We start from the raw sequence: 19,675 nt of genomic DNA, 5'->3' as shown, positions 1-19,675 counted from the left end.
AATCCCGTTACTCCTGAGCGCCACTCCGACTATGTTTTGGACGATTATCATTGAGGGTCCGGCGGGGTGGGAGATTACGGTCGGTAGTTCGTAAATCTTTTTCCGGGTCGCACGGATCTATTTTTTGGAGCGTTTAAGAGTGAAATAGGCGCACGGAAGATCCCTGCGCCTAACGTTACAGAAACGATTCACACAGTCGCCACTCACTGCCTGTCTAGTATTTTTGGCTATGCATTATAAATAAATACGTTCACCTACACTTTTAGCTAACAAACTTTTGGACAAACAGGATTTTCACATTGAAAAAAATATCTTCAAAATTTAATACAAAATTTTATATGTCAAGAGCTGAATATACCAACAAAAAGCTGTTAGAAAAAGCTGTTGATTACTCTGTGTATACATTTGTTTCAGTAAAGTAGTAAAAAAAATAAAAAAGGTTGAAACTCAGGATTGACATTTGCACAACACTTGCCAAGGGCTGAACTGTAAAAGTGGCACTATAAATGTCATCTTTTAATGGATACCACAAAAAAGCCTTGTGCATACTGACACAGCTCTACACAATGTGTTGATAAATATCCCAACTAGAAAAACCCAAAATTGCCAGAATAATACAACATGACAAAAAACCTTTTTGAAACACTGTGTTAAAATCTTTTCATGCTCATTCCCTTTAACTACCCTAAGACTCACACACATCTTCACTCCTGTGTCCCCCTTCACACCGTCCAAAGTAAGCCTCACCATTGTCTGCGGGTCGGGTCGAAGGCTTTGTCCATCAGTGATCCTGGGTAAATCCGGAGCACCCCACTAGGCGTTGCTATGTAACGACGCACAATGTAGCAGTTGAGGCTACTCATTTCCATTAGTGTCATCCACTCATCCGTGACATGACTGGTCGCCATAACTTCGTTCCTGACAGAAGACTGCAGAGGGGAAAGGATGAAGGAACGGAGGGAGACAGAGAGAAGAGGGACAGTGAAGGTGGAAAGAATGGTGAATGAGATAGAAAATGAAGGAGGAGGTAAACAAGGAGGGGAGAAAAAAGTTCAGGAAGGAGTAGAACAGTTTATCTGGTGTAGGCCTGAAAGAGTTGGCTAAACTTTTGGGCAAGTTTGCCTCCAGTTTACCCACAAACAAAATTAAAATTAAAAAGTAACACCTGCAAATTTAAACACACCTAAAGTTGAAATGTTGTACACTAAATTGTACCGTATTGCTGCTAAAGATAATGATACATGTTTTATTTAAGATCTACTGTGATAATAATTAAGAAATCACACAAATCAAGGCTCAGACAACCGGTATTTAGGAATAACTGGGACTCCATTAGGCCTAAAGCCCTGAAAAACACCCTGTAAAATCGCATCTCAGTACTATTTTCAAAGACACTTTGAAAGGGGTGATGGGTCACTGGAGGGGGGCCTTTAAGACTAGCCTGGGAATCAGAGTCGGGACTGGGGCTTAGAGTTCAAACTCTAAACCCCTACTCCCACCAGGACAGGAATGCACACAGACTGCCAAACCATGTGGGGGGTTTGTCCTCTTTTGAAAGGTGCAGAGCTTCATTTAAAATGTTGATTTTTAGCTGTAATGTAAGTAAATGAAAATGTGCCTACCAGACATTGTAAGAAATAGAATAAAAGCTTTATTAATTAAGTACTTCTAAACACTTTAACTATCTTGGGGCCCATTAAAATGTGAATATTCGCAAATGTCTGTAATCGGACCGCAGGCCTGGCTATATGCCATGTGTTGGTCAGGTAAACAAGATTAACCTTGTGTGTGCTGGTCTCGGCCGTGAGTTGCATCTGTGTTCCCATGCTTGTGTACCTTGAGGCCTGGGTTGGCTATGAGCCTGGTGTTATCACTCAGGTAGGCGGTGTAGTGCTCCACCATGCGCTTTGTTTCTGGCTGACTGAGGTGCTCGTAGGGAGAGGAGAAACTGCCAGCTGCCAACATCACAGTGGGGGACTCTGGGAAAGAGAATGGGGAAAAGGGACAGTCAGAGATGCTAATCAATCTTTTAGAGCTGATTATGGATAAAAATAAAGTTTGTAGACACGTATATTAGTCCAGTGCTGTTGATTTGATGCTTTTCCTTACCAACTGTGGCAAGCTGTTTGAAGTGCAGGCACGAACTGGGCTGTCCCAGCAGGTCTAAACGATGGTACAGTAGCTTGGAGCTAGGAGCTGTGTTCAGGTTCTTCAGCTGCTTCACTGGGATCTCAGGCTGCACATACACGATGCACAGGATGAATGATGTGTCCTGAACCTAGAAGACAAGGCAGGGGGTGGAGGATGAAGCTGATGATTTTAAATATTTTTGTTATTGTCAACATTCCTGACTTTCTTAACCTGTCTATGGCTTTCACCTTTCCCATTCATTCTACTTCAAACTAACACATATCTCTGTACCATGCAGAGCTAGTCTGGTCCTAAATTCTGAGATTTTGTTTTTAAATCATGCAAAGTGTCAAACAGTATTACAAATTTCAGAAAGACCCAGCAGCTTCAAAATAACCTTGTAATTCTGGTTACAAGCATAAAAATTAACAATAGCATATACTCATAAAGGAGCCCCTGGATATTATTTGTCTTATGTTTAGGTCTGGCACCTAGTCACCACAGCAAAGTCCTTGTACGTGTAAAAACTACATGGCAATAAAGCAGTTTCTGATTCTGATTACAAAAGGAGAGAATTGCATGGGAAACAAAGACTTCTCAATTTTCTTTCTTTCTAGGCCAATTTACCATTTTGTCTGGCTCTGGAGAGTTCATTTTTGAAAAAACAGAGACAGCTGCCAAACTCATGGCAAAGGTGACGTGTTTGAACTCTTGTGCCTATGTGAAAAAAACAAAATGTCAAAAGCTTTTAAAAAAGGCTAAAAGCGAAATGTCTAAATTAAGTGTGATATTTTTTCGCCTGCCAAAATCTAAATGTCAGAAAGCAAAAAGACTCAGTACAGCGTGACGTTATTGCTGTTCTGTTGCCATTTGTTCCTAAAACATGACACTTCTGGGCCTGAGAGGAAAAGCAGATTCAAGGGAGAGACAGTTGCTGGGTGTGGAAGCACTTTTTATTACATAGACTAATTTAAGGTGGCGAAGGTTTAGTGGAGACATAAAGGCTGGGAGCATCAATCTCCATACTGCTTTTAGACAGCAGTACAGTAGTGATAAAGAGCTATAGACAGAAATGGAAGATAGAGAAGCAGTATATGAGATAGTTATTCTCCCACCATCACAATGGCCCATTGGCCCAGATCCAAAGATCATTTGTCTCTGCTCTGACTGAGTGAGTAGGTGCTTGTTCTACTTTAAATATACAATCCTTTTGCTCACATTTACTTAAGACAACTGGTATTCAAATGCAGAAAAAAATAACTGCCAGTTAATAATATCTATCTTCACCTGTGTTAATTTACAATTATTCCCTGGCAACTAAATATTGTATTTTTCTGCTTAATTGAACTGATTTTTGTTCTTTGGGGAAATTATTAGAAAAACATGATGCTATGTGTACTATATGGACTTGAAGTATGTATACACTTAGTTTGCGTATTTGTGGGTGTATACAAGTGTAAAAACAGTGAGCAGAAAGTTCATTGTTCAGTCCAGGCTGAAGGCAAAGTGCAGGACAGTGAAGTTAAATGTCTCCAGTGAACACACCTCCTTGGTCTCTACAAGGTCTACCATGTTACACCTACCAGTTTCCAGGCGTAGCTGACGTTGTAAGCGTCTTTGCTGTTGTCCCTGAGTCTGTTGGTGTGCCAGGACAGAGACGAGTTGACTGGCACGGTAATGACCTGACTGCCCAGAGGGAGGCTGCCAGAAATACACAGTATTAAAACAGCATAAAGCATACTTAAAATTTGTTATGTGTGTATCCATGGCTGGAGGAATTTTTAAATGGCTTTTAAAGCTGAAATAAACTTTACCCAAGGATGTTCTGTCGGACAGCAGGGAATGCTGGGATATTCTCGTAGTGGATAATGTCAGTGTGCAGGGGAGGCTCTGTCATCAGGTAGGGCTGTGTCAGTGATGGATGCATCAGGGTGTAACCTGGGAAATCAGACAAGTTGACAACAGTAACATCATTAATTAGTGCCTATTCATACTAAAACAAAAACAACATTCAAAGACCAAAACTAAATCTGCATACAGCATTAAAACATCTATTATGGGCCTGCAGGGAATTTTGTGGTTTTGCCCACATTATGCTTAGCTTCACCCAAAAAACAATGGAGGGCGGTTGCTGTATCACACTCTATATTTACATTAGGCAGCATATAGTCCTTATAATATAAAGCTGTTGATGCTACAATGCTGCAGCACAAAGCAAAGTGGATGCTCATTTAAATACTGCGCTCTATCCAAAATCTTTAATTCCCCTGAGAAGGACAACAAACTATTCGAAAGACGCTCGGTAGGAAACAATACTCTGGGGGTTCTAAGAAGTGTACTGCTGTGATAGACACAGCTCTTAACAGCAGCAGTAATCATTTTGGGAGGGCCAAAAAGCACTGAAGATACTGGACTGGAAGCCCATCTGTTTTAAAAGAAGTAAATAAACAAAATATTGTGTTTTTCTTACGCAGTTCGATTACACTGTACATTTGACAAAGGGAGTGTGTCAGTTTATCAGAGAAGCAGCATGTGTGGTGTCTCACACTCTTTAAGAAGAATTGACCCCCTGTATTAGACAAGGCATCTCTGTCCACATACGGCAAACTGCAGTACACACAGCGAGGACCGGAACATTTATTTAAATTATACATAAATCTATCCATGATCCAGTTTAGGCACAGGCTTGCTTAATTCTGATCAGCCTCTTATATTAAAAATAATACAAAATATTTCCAATTTACTGATGCTATTGCTATTCTTGTTAGTTTCAGGCCCAGAACCCTCTTGTCAGTGTTGCATTTTCCTAATTGTATTTACCTGCCCTGTAATTGGCAGCAGACGATTTGAGTGAGTTTAATGGGACTCATTCGTCAATGTGTTTCGAGTTGCTGCACTAATAAGCTATAATTTGATGGCATATTTATTAGAATAACAAACATTTTGGAAGAGGGAAAAAAGAGACATTGTATAGCAGATGAGCAACACAGCTGCAAAAATTAACTTGCAATAATTAGGTTTAATACAGTCTATGGTTTAATAGTGAAAAGGTGCTGATGCTGAACACTTATTTAAACCATCCACAGTAAATGTCAGTTAGTCTGCCTAGATTTCATCTTTTGCTCCACTGTATTTCACCTCATCTCTCTCCTCCCTCACACCCTACTAAATATTTCCCCACTCCTCTACCTGTCATGCAACCTTTCATTTCAACCATGTCTTGTTCCAGCTTGTTTTAATCATCCCTTCTTCTTGCCTCCTATTAGCATGACCCCAAAAACATACACACTTCACCTATACTCACATTTTTCAATTAAACTCTCACTCTAAATGATACTACCTATGTTTTAACAGTAAATGCAATAAAAACTCAGTTTAAGTTTCTCACAATTTTTTAAATTTTATTTCAGTTTCCATCTTTAGTTGTTAATTTTCAAAAAGTAATATTGCAGCCAATATTACTTAGTATAAGTAAGGGGAACCAATCTGTAGCTATAGTGCCATCTAGCAAAACCCCTCTGACCTACAAAGCACAACTTACCTGCTGTACAGCACCAGTGGTTTAGTCCTGACCCCCTCAGCTACGCCAAAACAAACCAAGACCGGACATGAGCACTACCGCCCTGGACTGTGGCAACGCACTGAGGCATGGCTCAACAGAGAATGAAATGCCAAAGAAGTGCCAGTGCTACCAAGAAGATGTCAATTAAGTCTAATAAGGGATAATGGCTGAGGAGGAAGTCTAGACAGACAAAATAAAGTGTAATTCCACTTACGTGTGAAACAAGACCACCAAAATGTACTCTCTTCTAACTAGAGTGTTTCTCTAAGGCTGTGACTAATAGAGAATGATACCCTGAATAAACGCAGAAATGTTTTGCAGACCACTGGAGTCTGTTGGACTTGTAGGTCATAGCAAGATTATTCCTGATTATTGCTTGTTTTTGTACTGGCTTAGAAATCTGAGAAACACGCAATGAACGACTGATTTGTTCTGCTGCTGTTTGTTGTACTACCTCGTAGACCTGTAATGCACATGGGGAAAACTTTATATAAAGAACAGGCTGTCATGATTTAAATGCATTAGGGCTGTAAACCTTCAAACAATGTTCATGTGGCCACAAGTTACAAAAGGCCCCCCATTTCCTGTACTGTGGTAGATAGTCCTGCTATTTTTTATGTGATGAATATGGGAGTATGCATGTTTGGGAGAGTCAGGAGTCCAACAAAAATGTTTGCACTCAGCTGATTACTACCACCTCGCCTGTCTCTATGTGACGGACCTTTGTTGTCAATGAGGAATGTGTATGATGCCAGTGAGTCTTGGTAGTAGGTGACATCCTCCAAGATGTAGGCCAGGTTCACATCAACCCCAACCACCCCCAGGAGCAGGTTACCGAAATAACAGGGCCGGCTCACAGTCATAATAAACCCTGGAGAAAGAAGAACAAGATTCTAAGCAGAGTTCATGCAACATCAGAGGTTTACCAAGCTCATTCCTTTGAGTTTATTGAGTGTTTGCAATTTAATTCTGTTGAGCTCATTTAATGCATTTCTGTGCAGAATACAAATAGCCTTCAGTAAAAGTGTTATTAAATGACATTTTGGGAAATACGGTTATTCACTTTTTGCAGAGTTATATGAAAAGATCAACACAAGTCTCATGTCTGTACAATAAATATGAACCTAGAGCAAGCAGCTAATTAGCTTAGCTTTGTGTAAAGACTGGAAGCAGGGGGAAACAGCTAGCCTGACTGATGCTAAGCTAAACTAATTGTCTGCTGGCTTCGTGTCAAGCATACAAATATATTGTGGTGTCAATCTTCTTATCTAACTCTTGGCAAGAAAGTGAATAAGCAAATTTTTTAAAAGGTCAAACTATTCCTTCAAGTTTTAAGTAATTGCAATTCATGTCAATTTATAATCTATCCATCTAAACTTGTTCTGGATGAGAATCTTTGCTATCTGGCCCACAATGTAAATCCAGACACTGCGTCTGGTTGTGTCCAAACAACTCACCATCTCCCATGGGGTCAGAGTAGGGCAGGCTGAAGCGGGCCAGGTCAATCATGCGATTGGGCAGGTTAATGTAGAAACGGCCTACTGTTGTCTCCAGGTTGCTCAGCTGATTTAGTACCATCATGCTTCCCTTCATCACCGGCATCATGGAAGCTCCTGCTGATCCCGACGAGGACGCCACAAAGGAGCGGTCTCGGTCAGACATTCGCTCAACACTGTATTTCAATGAATTTTGCTCCGCAAGATCCCTCAGGAAGGCCAGCTCCTTCAGGCCTGTTACTCCCTCTGAAGAGGGAGGGAGTGGGACAGAAAATTAGTTTAGTATTGGGAGGCACAGTCGATGACAGAATTAGTTTGATTTAATCAAGCAGGGACATTAAGAACAAATCCATAACTGATGGCATGACTAAAGGTCTATTGAACAGGCTAACTGTGCAAATGAAAAGAGGAGGGAGTGGTTGAAAGGAGTTAAAAAGAGTTTTTCACCGCATGACTCAAATTCTTATTATAAAAGGCAACCCACTGTTGCTTTAGCTGTAAAAAAAAAAAACCCAAAAATCCTACTCCTTCAAGAAGCTGGAAAAAAAGAAATCACACTCCTGCCACCAAACAGGGGCTGAATTCATCAAGAATCTTTAAAATTAAAGATTTATTTAACCCAGTGCAGTTTTTATTATTATTTTTATGTTTTTATTCAAACCCACATAAGACTGAATAAAATACAGATTATGAAAAAACAGAACCTCACTTAAGAAGAAAAATAAACAACAAATTGTGCATGGTTACGCAGCAAGAGGCTTGCATTAAACTGGATCATTAATCAAAGTGCATACTATACATTACCACATGGATTTCCCAAACTTATTTGGCATTAGCAGCAGAGATATTTCATACATGCAGGCCCTGACTTGTGATCCTGCATCATGATCTTTGTAAGCTTTGTTCACACAGTCCCATACATCTGCCGAACCCAATTGTTATGTGTGAAGCTCTGAGAACATGTCCTGAATAAATCCCTCATCACTTTAAAGAAAATATGCAGCTGAGACGTTAATGCACAGCTCAGACACAGGAGTATCTTTCCAAGCTTCATAAGGTCATTTAGAGAAATGGATAACCATAGCTAGCCCCTACAGCTGTCACCTGGAACATTTGGCATCCCGCAACCTACTGGGAAAGGATAGAGCAGAGAGCGTCTGCCAGTATCCAATCATTGACTGGATTACAGCAGAATCTCTTTTTAATGCCAAGGCTCTGCTCTGCTGGTCATCACGCCGGGGCGACTGGCGGCTGGGCGTCAATGTCGTCATGGGTGGCAATGTCAAACAAACATAAAAAGGAGATATTTTGCTGACAGCACAGGTTAATGTTGACTTTAATTTATGAGGGAATATCTATTTCCACTCTTTTTTCTATGATACGTTTGATGATCCCTCATATCAACATTTTTCCACTGTTTGAGTTTTTAGGAAAGTCTATCTCTTAAATGTTACCAAGTGAAGATTTATTGTAAACAAACAGTTCTGTTTACAGTTACGAAAATGCCGTATATGTATCTTAGGGAACTGACAAACATACAATAAAATATGCAATGGCCATTTCGGAATATTTGAAACGTGCATCGTGCGGGCTGGGAACCCTGAATGTTTGTCAGCAGGTCACAACGAAACGGTATAAATGGCCTGAATAATAACTACGCAACTACATGCTATTATGGGCTATTTTTGTGGTAATTATGTTGAACCTTACACGGCCTGTGTTGCATCTTTCCTCATCATTCCTTACAACAGTAGGTTAACAGTATGCAAGGTTATCAGTCCATCTTCATCCACTGTCTCAATTTATGTGCTGTTTTAGACCAACAGTGTCTAAGAGGTACTTCAGAGGAGGTAGGGGAGATAAGACTTAAAGTGTGTGTACTAGAGTTGCCTTAAAGCAAACATGACTGAAGAGAAATTGAATGCAATGCAACTGGCTGCCTCACAATTTCTGTGATAAACGGGCTTACAATCAGATCAAATCAACAAAATCGCAGCTTTTGCTGAAACATTTTAGTCTGTTACATGCTTGGATGAAAATTCAAAAATGAATCAACAACCAATCAACAAAAGATAAATTCATCGTTTCAGTCATTTATCGAACAAAAAAAGCCAAAGCATCTTCTCAAATGTGAATGCTCAAATGGTTTGCTGTTTTTTTTCCATTTTATATGATTGTACACTTAATGTCTTTGGGCAATGGTCCTATAAAAACAATTTAACATAATTTTGTGCTCTGGGAAAGTGATTTTTCAGTATTTTCTGACAATTTATGCATTGTATTTTTACAATAAACAAAACAACGGGTAAGCAAATCATGATCAGCATGCAGGGCAGAAACCATACTCTAGCTGACCAAAGAGCAGTTTATTCAGGCTACCATACACAGTTTTGGCGAGAGGGGTGGGCATCTGATACACACACACACACACACACACACACACACACACACACACACACACAACTGTGCTTTATACTGCCAAGGGACTGCTGATCTCCTTGAACAATCAGCACTTCACATTTGGCAGGGGATGTAGGGAATAAGACACACCCACCCACAGTGGGCCGTGCAGCTGTGTGCAGCAGCGTCAGCAACAATACAAATGTTTTTTTGGATATGCAATGCTAATAAACTCAGAGGGCGATAGATCTCTGCATCCTTTTCATCATGGAGCTCTTTTAACAGCCAAGGTCCTCTGTCAGTCACACACAGATTGAGCAGTATTCCTTTTGAAGTCTCACTCTCTCCTCTCTTAGATGTACCTCATTTACATTCTCAGATGCAAAAACGATTTGTATTAATGGTGGACTTATGCTTGCTCAGTGTGTGTGTGTGTTGCAGAGGGAGGCCGGAATTAGAGGAGGCAGATGGATGGGCAAGGACAATTAAAATGGGAAAAGGAAGCACCACTACAACACACACACAGAATAAAAAGCCTTTGAGGTTTCTGAGCACCTCTCTAACCTTCAGTCTTCTCTTGAGCACATTGTGCCCAAGAAGATAGAGAGAGGATATCTAACACACAAATTTAGACACAAACAACATAATTTGTGTGCTTTTACATTCACACTTAGAAAGTAGGGTTTAGAAAAAAACTTTTGAATCTTATTTGTCAAAACAAATCGTTTTATATAAAAAAATGGGAAAATGTTGTTGTTTTTTTTTTATTAAATCTACAATGATTTTTGCACATTCACAGCTTAACATTCATGTTTAACCAATTATTGTTGAGGGAAATCAGCATCTTATTTGCATTTTGTCTCCAGTACTTTGCGATCATTAGCTGCAATAGTGTCTTGCATGAGAACAAACCACAAGAACAAACCACAAGCCAATTAAAACCACTCCTTAAGAAAAGAGTCTTCAATACAAATGACATACCATTCATGAGAGCATAGGTGAGGATCATAACAGAGTTGTTCAGGTGTCGGTTCTCCTCTCTGACCACGCTGAGCGTCGCTCTCTTGTCCTGCTCTGATGACTCGCGAGATGTGATACCAGACGACAAGTAGATGATCACCATGTCTGTGGCTGATAGAAGACAGAAACAAACGCGAAACTCATGTCAATTGCAGCACAAGATATGGAATTGATCACTAGGGTAGCACATAAGACAACTGTGCACATTCTTAAAATACAGTGCCGCCACAATATTGTTTTCTTACTGGTACTATGTTTGCAGAGACTGCTGGTGTTTCGGAGCAGCTGGAAGGCCTTCTGGAAGCCCACTGCATGCTGTGTGGCTCCATCAGAGGCCTTGATGTTGGAGATGAAGGTGCTCATCTTCCTCTTGGTCTCACTGGTGGCTGGAGAGAGCAGACTCTTATAGCACTGGTCCAGAGAACAAGAGCGAACCGTCTCTGCCACTGACAAAATGGAGATCTGGAGGGAAGTGCAAATGAGATTAATAAAAAAAAACATGTTTGTTGAAGTAACACACCAGCGACTCAAAAAGTTAGTGGTTTGTTTGATTTTCAAAAGCATTTAAGCATATTTGGTGCTCTGCAAACCTCTAAATATGCACTCTTCTTAATAAAGCAAGAAAAGTGAGGCAAGCTCTATTCCCTTTCACTGACCTTGTCATGTTCATCTATGGCGTTGAGGATGACCAGCGCAGAGTCTCGGGCGATCTGAAGCTGGGTGTCAGTTACAGACGCTCCGTGGTCCACCATCACCACGATGTGTTTAGACTGGGGACGCACTGAAGACACATACACAGGCCTGCAGGAATATATGTACAAATACTCAAATTCATGTCAGGATCAGACACTTGACTGCACAGTAATATATGACCCTCAACCCAAGAGAATATGAACACATACTGTAAGAGCATCTGTGCAGTAAAAATAAAACTCAAATCCATTAAATATGAAAAATACACGATGTACTGTAGTTTTCTGTGTGCTGGAGAAAATGTTTACAGAAAGCAGTAACTTACTTGCTCTAATCAGTTCATTAAAATACCTGGAAAAGGTTTCCTGTGCCTTTAATCTGTGGTGCTAACATTGAACTTTTCCACAATAGTTTTTATATTTGGTGTATGTGTTAATGTACGTAGATGATCAGCTTGGTGGTGTACGGACAGGTGCAGAGGGTATTGGGCGCCTGTGTGCGTGTGTGGTCTACTGGACAAGGAGACACAGGGTGGACAAGGGGAGTGGTGTACTCACAAAGCCTCATTCACACTTTAAAGCAAGCCAAGAAATGTTGTTTCTCTCATGGCTATATGCCAGCTCACTGACTTGAAGAGCAAGAAAAAAGAATCCAAAAGACATGATTAAAAAAAGTGAGAAGAAAATGCAAAATGCACCAGGGTGACAAAATATACAAAAGACAAGATGAGAGAAAGAGATTCTTTCAGCCGTGGCCACAAAAAAACCCACAACATTGGAGGTGTGAAATTCCAACAGGCTTTAGTGTACAGAGTCAAAGACATGTGTGGTCAGGGTGTGTGAGGGCGGCGTGCCATCAACTTGCCCTCTGGGCCACCCCAACACAGATAACAGGGAGGAGGGGTGAGGAACAGGAGTAGTAGAGAGGGTGAGGAGGACGAGGGCAGGAACAAGTTGATGTAGTTTTAACCTCAGCCAGCCTGTTCTGATTCTTGGCTATGTGTGTGATATCTGTTGACAAATTGTGTGCTTGGCAGTAACTTTGATTGAATTTGACAATAATTTAGAACACCAAATGTTAAACAAAAGGAGAAGTTGAAGAATACCTGCTGCGGTGTTCATAACTTCCTTTGCATTGGAACTTGTGGGCAGGGAAGACTGTGAAGATGCCCTCCTCCAAGCTGAAGTACTGCCACTTTATACCCGGGTTGGACTTCAGGTTGTCTGCCAACACTGTAGAGAGAAGAGACAAAGAGGGACACGTTAAAAAAGAGGGAAGGATAAAGGGAGAAAGAAGGAAGACACAGGGAGAATAAAGACCAAGGAAGCACAAATACAGCACCACAACTCCTTTCAAAATTTAGGTGTCAACTGTGTTTCCTGTGTGAATCACACATTGAGTGAGAGAAACCACTCACATGATTACATCAATAAAAAAATTATATATAAAAACCACACTCCTTGTGTTTGTGTATCATGCTATTAGTATAGTATGCACTGTAGTTTTTACCCGACACATGGAAATTTTCAGTTATGTGACTGAATGGAAATGACGATAGACAATTAAAATATGTTTATTGCTGAAAGACATCAGACTGTCCTCTCCCTGACTATAAGATTATTCAGAGGGGAAATAGGGCAAAAAAACACATGTAATGAATGGTTCTTTTGTTAATCAGACCTACAGTTAATACAGATGCACCATTTTAACTAGAGGGTAAATTCAAAAACAAATAAAATCTCAAATTTGGAAGGCAGAGAACAGTTGTTTTTTTGTCTGTCCACATCTGTATGAAACTATGTGATGTGATGTGGTTTTAGGTCAGGTTTTCTATTACTGGTCTTTAAACACCTAATTCAGATCTATGCAAACCTGAATATTCAGACGAATAAAGAATTAAATACAGCCTTTTCTGACTGGACATGTGGTATACACATGTAAATAATGTGTTTCCCCATTCACACCTCTCATAGAATAAATGAACTCCTTGAAGAAAAAGAAGTTTGAACTATTCAACTACTGGGAAGTATAGAGTACATTTCTTTCATGTGGACACCAGATGCTGATCTGTGTGTCATAACTGTGACTGCAGGGCAAGCTGAAATAGCAGCCTTAGCAACAACCTCTGCAGAGACATTGAGCCTAAGTATTTGCTCAAAACTAACAGATTTTTTATTTTTTTTTTCCTCGGTCACAGAGTCAACATTATCTTCACAGAGATCCCATCACAAAGCCAGCAACTTCCTTTCCACTCACTGCAACACAAAACGGCCTTTCTCAAAGACATGGGGGGACAAATTGAAACTTTTGGCCCTTTACCAGGCAAAACCAGAGACAGAGTGAAGAAACAGATCATAGTCATAAAAGTAGGCTGTATCAATATAAAAATAACATGAAACAGTATTGCAGCAATTAATTTTTTTAAAGAATCTAGATATGCAGACCAACTATGGCAAAATGGCAAATCCAATAACTTTACATTTCCAACAGCACACTAAATTAACTAATCCTATGATTTTCTGACAATATGGCACAAATCTTGTTAGGATACAAATCAGATGCAGGCATGGTGAAACAATTGAGAAGCTCAAGCTACAGGACTATAAAACAAATTACAGTTTGCTATACATTTTGGTTTTATGCCTTTGCTTAAATCTAGAAGCCACACGAGACAACTACTTGTTTTTTGATAGAAACTAATCCATAAATTTCAGTTTCTAAGAGAAAGTTTAGTTTGATTTAGTCAGGTATTACAATATTTAATTCTGTACTACTAATAAATATTCATTGTGGTTTCCGTAGGTCATTAGCAGATGTATGCATTCACTTTTCTTTTGCCATCTTTTGACTATTTGTTATTACTTGGTAGGAGGTTTTCATAGACGGGGGTAGGATTTCAAATATCTAGTTAATTAAGTCTACGGCCTTTGCCAGACATGCTAACCACCATTCTTGAATGTCAGCTAGGTCTAAATAGTCCCATAATGTGGTTCCTGGCTTGTGATCACATTAAATTAATCATCTGCTAAAGAGATGTTTTGAACCTGTTTTGAACTTTCCCAAACTTACAGCAATACTAAGAGCCAAAGCTAATTCTTTTCTATGGGAGGGGTGGAAAATCATATGTCAAATATTCAACTAACACTAACATCCAAAACAAATTAAGTATGTACACAAATAAAGAAGTTACAGAACAACTGAGAAAGCATCCAACTGCCAAACATCATAAACAGAATTAAATGCACTTCTGGCTACATGTAGGCCTACTTGGCAAAGAACTACTTTTTTGAGACACGGCAGGTTCTTGCACACCACTGTCACCCATAATACATCATCCCTGCCCAGTCACTCCATCCATCTGTAAAGCTCATATAAACAGGAAACACTCAGTTGTGTTGACAGTGGAAAAGGACTCTGTATACATCTGTCAGGCTACAGTGCTCCACTTTGCCACCGTTGTTTAGATCTTCCCAGAAACAGATGGACAAGCCATGAAATAGGACCCAAATTACCACGATTTCCTCTAACCTTAACAATACTGACAATTTGTAATGAACTGTTTTGATACATCTGCATCTACATCCATACATAAACACACCATATGTACCAGCTGTAAGTATCCCATGCTAGTATAAAATTACCCAGATATTTCACATAAATCTGAAGAATTTTCTTGAAGTGCCACCAATGTGCATCTTCATTCTGACCTAATTTTAAAAAGTTCTGTAATATGGTAGTACCATGGATGCACAATTGTAGCTCTCATGCTGTTTCTTTCATTTTGCAAAACACAGTGTGAACACAGACTGTTATTTAAACCTAGGGGAAAACATGGTGTTCTTAACCAACTTCATTAACAAGTGTTTCTATATACATTGTACTTTTAAAATATGGTAACATTACAGCATAGTTTCCTTATTTATTTCTGTAGTCTACAGCCACACTAGCTGCTCTGTCACCCCCTTTCCAACCAAGACAGGTCAAGGGATGCTATGGAGCAGGTGCCCAATCTCAAACCAGTTCTATACATTTCCACAACAAAGGGCAGGTGTTCTGCCGAATTCTGCATGACTGCCGAGAATTTCCTGCACCTCGCGGGTGGTAACGCACGAAAAAAGAAAGAGGTGGATGCAAATATCGGCAGGTAGTCTATATCATCTGTTTTGTCGAATAATGCATCCAATTCTTAAGGTCATTTTCAGACTCTTTGTTGTACACATTGATCAAAAGCAGTTAACACCACACCTTTTTGCTGAATCTCAATGAATGCTACTTCTACTAAGTGTGATAAAATATTAACGACTCTAAATGATATATACTTTGAATCATCTATCACCACTGATGAACCCCACAAAGAATATTATAGTGTTTAAAAGCAGTATTTGGAGTTGCATGCAATTCTTGGCAAGCATGCAAAATTCGGCATAACACCAGCTCTCGGCCAGGAAAACTGAACTAGAACTAAGAACTGCTTAAGTTAGTGGCTGGGGTTGGGATTTTCGTGACCAACAAGACTAACTTAAATTTGTTGCCAGCCAGCATTGTATTTCTTAGCTGTTTAGCGGCTACCTAGTTGTTGGTCAGCTAACATTACCAAAGTAAGCATAGCCACCAATTTCTCACATCAATGTTATGTTCGTAACATTGATTGTTAGCTGACCAACATATACCCAGTGTAACACAATGGAGATGTGTACATATAAAGTGACACAATGACGTGGGTATATGTTGGCTCTCTAGCCTGAGGAAAAGCACACCGGTTCTTAGAAGGTTCTCACGAACTTGCACTAGCGCTAGTCCAGAACTAGCAGTAGATTTGTGTTGGTGGAAAGGAGGTAGGCCTATGTGAGGTTGAACTTAGCCACAGCGGTGCTTTGTGCTAAATATAACATCAGCTTGCTAATATACTCACAATGGCAATGTTTACCATATTCTGCATCTTAGCATGCCAACTTTAACTTTGCATGAAACACAGAACACCAGAGGCTGATAGGAATATCAATAGTTTTTCAGGTATTTGGCCTTAAACCAAAGTATGAGACAAACTAAAATCTTACCTAAAGGCACTACACAGAAAGAGAAGGGATCGTTAGCGTTGTTAAAATTCATCCTGAGGGAAATCAATCCAGTACAAAATCATTATGGTTTATTGCCTGGGAACCGTGGATGTCTGAACAAAATTGCCAATCCAGTAGATGTAGGGAAAAACTTTGACCTGCTGGTGTCGCTACATGGAAAGTAATTGGATCACCAAAATCATTAGGATTTATCTTCCAGAGAACATGAATCTCTGTGCAAAAATTCACAGCAGTCCATCAAATAATAAGTAATATTTTTTAGTCAGGACTAGTTATGGACATACAAATTGACCTTGCTATCCATAAACCCCTGTTGCTGTTGACGTTCTGTTAACTTTATGCAAATGAAGGCAAGCCAGAGTTCTGGTAAATTTGTTTTCCAGCCTGTCACATGTATAGCTAAACAACTTGGCAGGATGAATGCAAGTCAATTTGTTCAGTGGCACTCCAACCTGAAGTTGTTGGAAAAGATGGAAAAACATAAATATGTACATATGTACGCACACGCCGTTTAGTTCCTGAAGCAATGCGCCTTTTGGAAACCATTCAAGACATAAGATGAGACAGAGAGACTATTGGAGAAACAACAGCAAACTGGGGGTGACATAACATCCCTAAGCCAGAGAAATTGATGAAATTATAAAAGATGAAAGGCTGAAAAAGGAATAAAACCGATAGAAGAAAGACGATAGATCAAACTAGTCCTCTAATCACACAGCACTCCAATGCAGTCATCTCTCATCTACTTGTCCTCTGACTCCCACCCTCTCATATGCCTCCCACATCCACTATCTCTCTCATATTGTCCCCTTCCTCCCAAAAAAAAGTAAAATAGGAGATATAATAGAATTCAGTTCAGTCTTGATACAAAACTGCATTTCAGTCAGCATTCCCTTTTCCTTTCTTACCCTTCATTCATCATTCTCTCTCTCTCTCTCTCAATTATCCCTCACTCCCTAACCCGCTTCATCCCTCCTTCCCCTCCGTAGCTGCTTGTTTAGACTGGACAATGACAAATTGGAGAGAATGAATACGCTGGGAACGTGGGGGTCAAGGAGGGCTGAGTGTGAGGGACAGGGAGTGGAGAGGGGAGGCAGAGGGGTAACTTGAACTCGCCGTGACTGGCGTGTAAGGAAAATAAAACCCAGCCGATGGTGACGTGTTATGAATGGCAGTCATTATGAATGGTTTGCAGAGAGAGGGGCAGGCTGGGATGTTTGAAAAAATAGGGGGGGGGTGCAATGAATCAAACAAATGGGGATAACACTTTCAGATAGTCAGACGTCAAAAGTATGGAGTGAAATTATACTTAAAATGGTCACAAATGTGTATTACATGATCTACAACTTACACTTAAATTTGAGAAGTTTGGTTAGAGCAACGATCAGCAAGGAGGCAAGCGCTCAACTACAGTCGTCAAGTTTTATTTAAAGTGCAAAATCACCAAAAGACATGGTCCCAATGCACTTTGCAAAATGCATTGAAATTAAATAAAATTAACCATAAAATACAGAATACATGTAATAAAAAACAGAATAAAATACAAACAGAATAAAATACAAACAGAATAAAATCAACTAAATAAAATGATAAAAGTGATAAACATGATAACAGTCCACCACTATGTAGTTCAAAGGAAATGTTTCAGTGGAGATTGAAGCTGGATTTTTTTCGTTTTTGGGCAGATAAATAAGTAAAATAAGTAACAATCTTCCAATTTCACAACTTTTGTAGGATCATTTTTGAGATTTGAAAACGTGCACAATCTTAATCGCAAATCTTACAGAGACTGGTAGAATTTGCTTTCATCTGTGCGATCATACAATCAAACAGCACTGATTTTACAATGTGGACTGCACTGAAACACAAAGGCTAAGAAACACAGGGAAAGTGGTTCAAGTACTCCAGAAAAACAGCACTGATTTATGTGTCACGAACAAATGCAGTACAGCTTGATATTTCTTCTTTGGAAGCAGAAGGAATATACCACTAACCAAGTGATGGCAGCAGAACAGAAAAAACAGCAGGGGAAAGTTGGCTTTTGCTTAGTTTTTAGTCAGTTTGGTCAAAATTCTTCTTAATCAAATGCAGACTGACATATGTGGTGCAGACACATATGGGTTTTACATGGTAATATTTTGCAATTATGTTCATGCAATCTGGAGCCTCAATAAATGTATTGTGGGAGTAATGGGAACACCATCAAACTGTCTTCCATTGCTCTCTCTCGGACAACTTGCGATGACAATATTGAGGTTATATATATTTACCATAACAACATGCGCCTGATTTCTGTGACAACTGATGCTATTTCATTTGAGGTAAAGTGATGACAGAAACAAAGGACTGACGGAGCCCTTAAAATCAGGAGGATAAAAACATACTACCTGAATACAATTGCAGACATAGTTCAAAGTCGAACAAAGTGCGTTTGATCTACGGCTATAAAAATAAAATTATAGGGGGGGGGGGGGACAGAAACAGATAAGGAAGAAAGAGAGAGGAAGCAGAGGAGAGACAGTAAAACATCTCTTCTGACATGCACAGCTAATGATCAGATCAACGTTCTCTCCTCTCCTAACATTTCAGGGTGTTAGAAGAATAGAAAAGATAATACAACTTCTTAATTAAAAACTGGTTGCTATGGCAACTACTGTTTAATTATTCAGCATTTGCCGTGCAGTTCAAAGTAACAGAAAAAAGGATTCCACAGTTTAAACGGTGTAAGCTTGGTATGTCCATGTTTCATTTGCTAAACCAGGTCAGTCTGCATGCTAGCACATTCTTGTTGCTTCAACTTGTGTGTGTGTCTGTTTTATGTGTGTGTGTGTGTGTGTGTGTGTGTGTGTCTGTCTGTTTTATGTGTGTGTGTGTGTGTGTCTGTTTTATGTGTGTGTGTCTGTTTGTTTTATGTGTGTGTGTGTGTGTGTGTCTGTTTTATGTGTGTGTGTCTGTTTGTGTCTGTCTGTTTTATGTGTGTGTGTCTGTTTTATGTGTGTGTGTTTATATGTGTGTGTGTGTGTGTGTGTGTGTGTCTAACAAACCTGAGTTGAGGTCCCGTCCAGGGTTGAAAGCTCGGCTGTTGACGGTGGGGGAAAGTCTGTCACAGCAGATGGTCTTGGAGACGTTGGTATTGAAGTTTCCATCAAACCTAAATACACACAAACAGGCAACATTTTAGAAATTTATAGACCGTGTCCTGCTCATTGTTAGTGGAGCAGCTCTGACTTTTCTCTCAGCAACAGATTTAATACACTGCTTTATTTCCAATAAAACCAAACTCACAGGTTTGCAAA

The 19,675-nt window shown here is 39.7% G+C and overlaps 1 protein-coding gene across 1 annotated transcript in view; it reads right to left on the bottom strand.

Annotated features, from left to right (window-relative positions):
• cachd1 (cache domain containing 1) overlaps window positions 1-19,675 on the bottom strand; it is a 94,708-nt gene that overhangs the window by 21,962 nt on the left and 53,071 nt on the right. The window contains exons 4-15 of the mRNA XM_038715316.1: window positions 19,424-19,530; window positions 12,407-12,533; window positions 11,265-11,409; window positions 10,854-11,070; window positions 10,570-10,719; window positions 7,150-7,434; window positions 6,414-6,563; window positions 3,945-4,068; window positions 3,714-3,831; window positions 2,110-2,278; window positions 1,837-1,979; window positions 748-929 (exon numbers count right to left, since the gene is read on the bottom strand). Coding sequence (XP_038571244.1) covers window positions 748-929; window positions 1,837-1,979; window positions 2,110-2,278; window positions 3,714-3,831; window positions 3,945-4,068; window positions 6,414-6,563; window positions 7,150-7,434; window positions 10,570-10,719; window positions 10,854-11,070; window positions 11,265-11,409; window positions 12,407-12,533; window positions 19,424-19,530 — 1,917 coding nt within the window. The remainder of the gene's footprint in view (window positions 1-747; window positions 930-1,836; window positions 1,980-2,109; window positions 2,279-3,713; window positions 3,832-3,944; window positions 4,069-6,413; window positions 6,564-7,149; window positions 7,435-10,569; window positions 10,720-10,853; window positions 11,071-11,264; window positions 11,410-12,406; window positions 12,534-19,423; window positions 19,531-19,675) is intronic.

This window comes from Micropterus salmoides, unplaced genomic scaffold, assembly GCF_014851395.1.
Source record: "Micropterus salmoides isolate LMB-PRFRI ecotype aquatic unplaced genomic scaffold, ASM1485139v1 Ms_hic_scaffold_13, whole genome shotgun sequence".
Taxonomy (NCBI): domain Eukaryota; kingdom Metazoa; phylum Chordata; class Actinopteri; order Centrarchiformes; family Centrarchidae; genus Micropterus; species Micropterus salmoides.
This window is presented reverse-complemented; position numbering and strand designations above follow the sequence as displayed.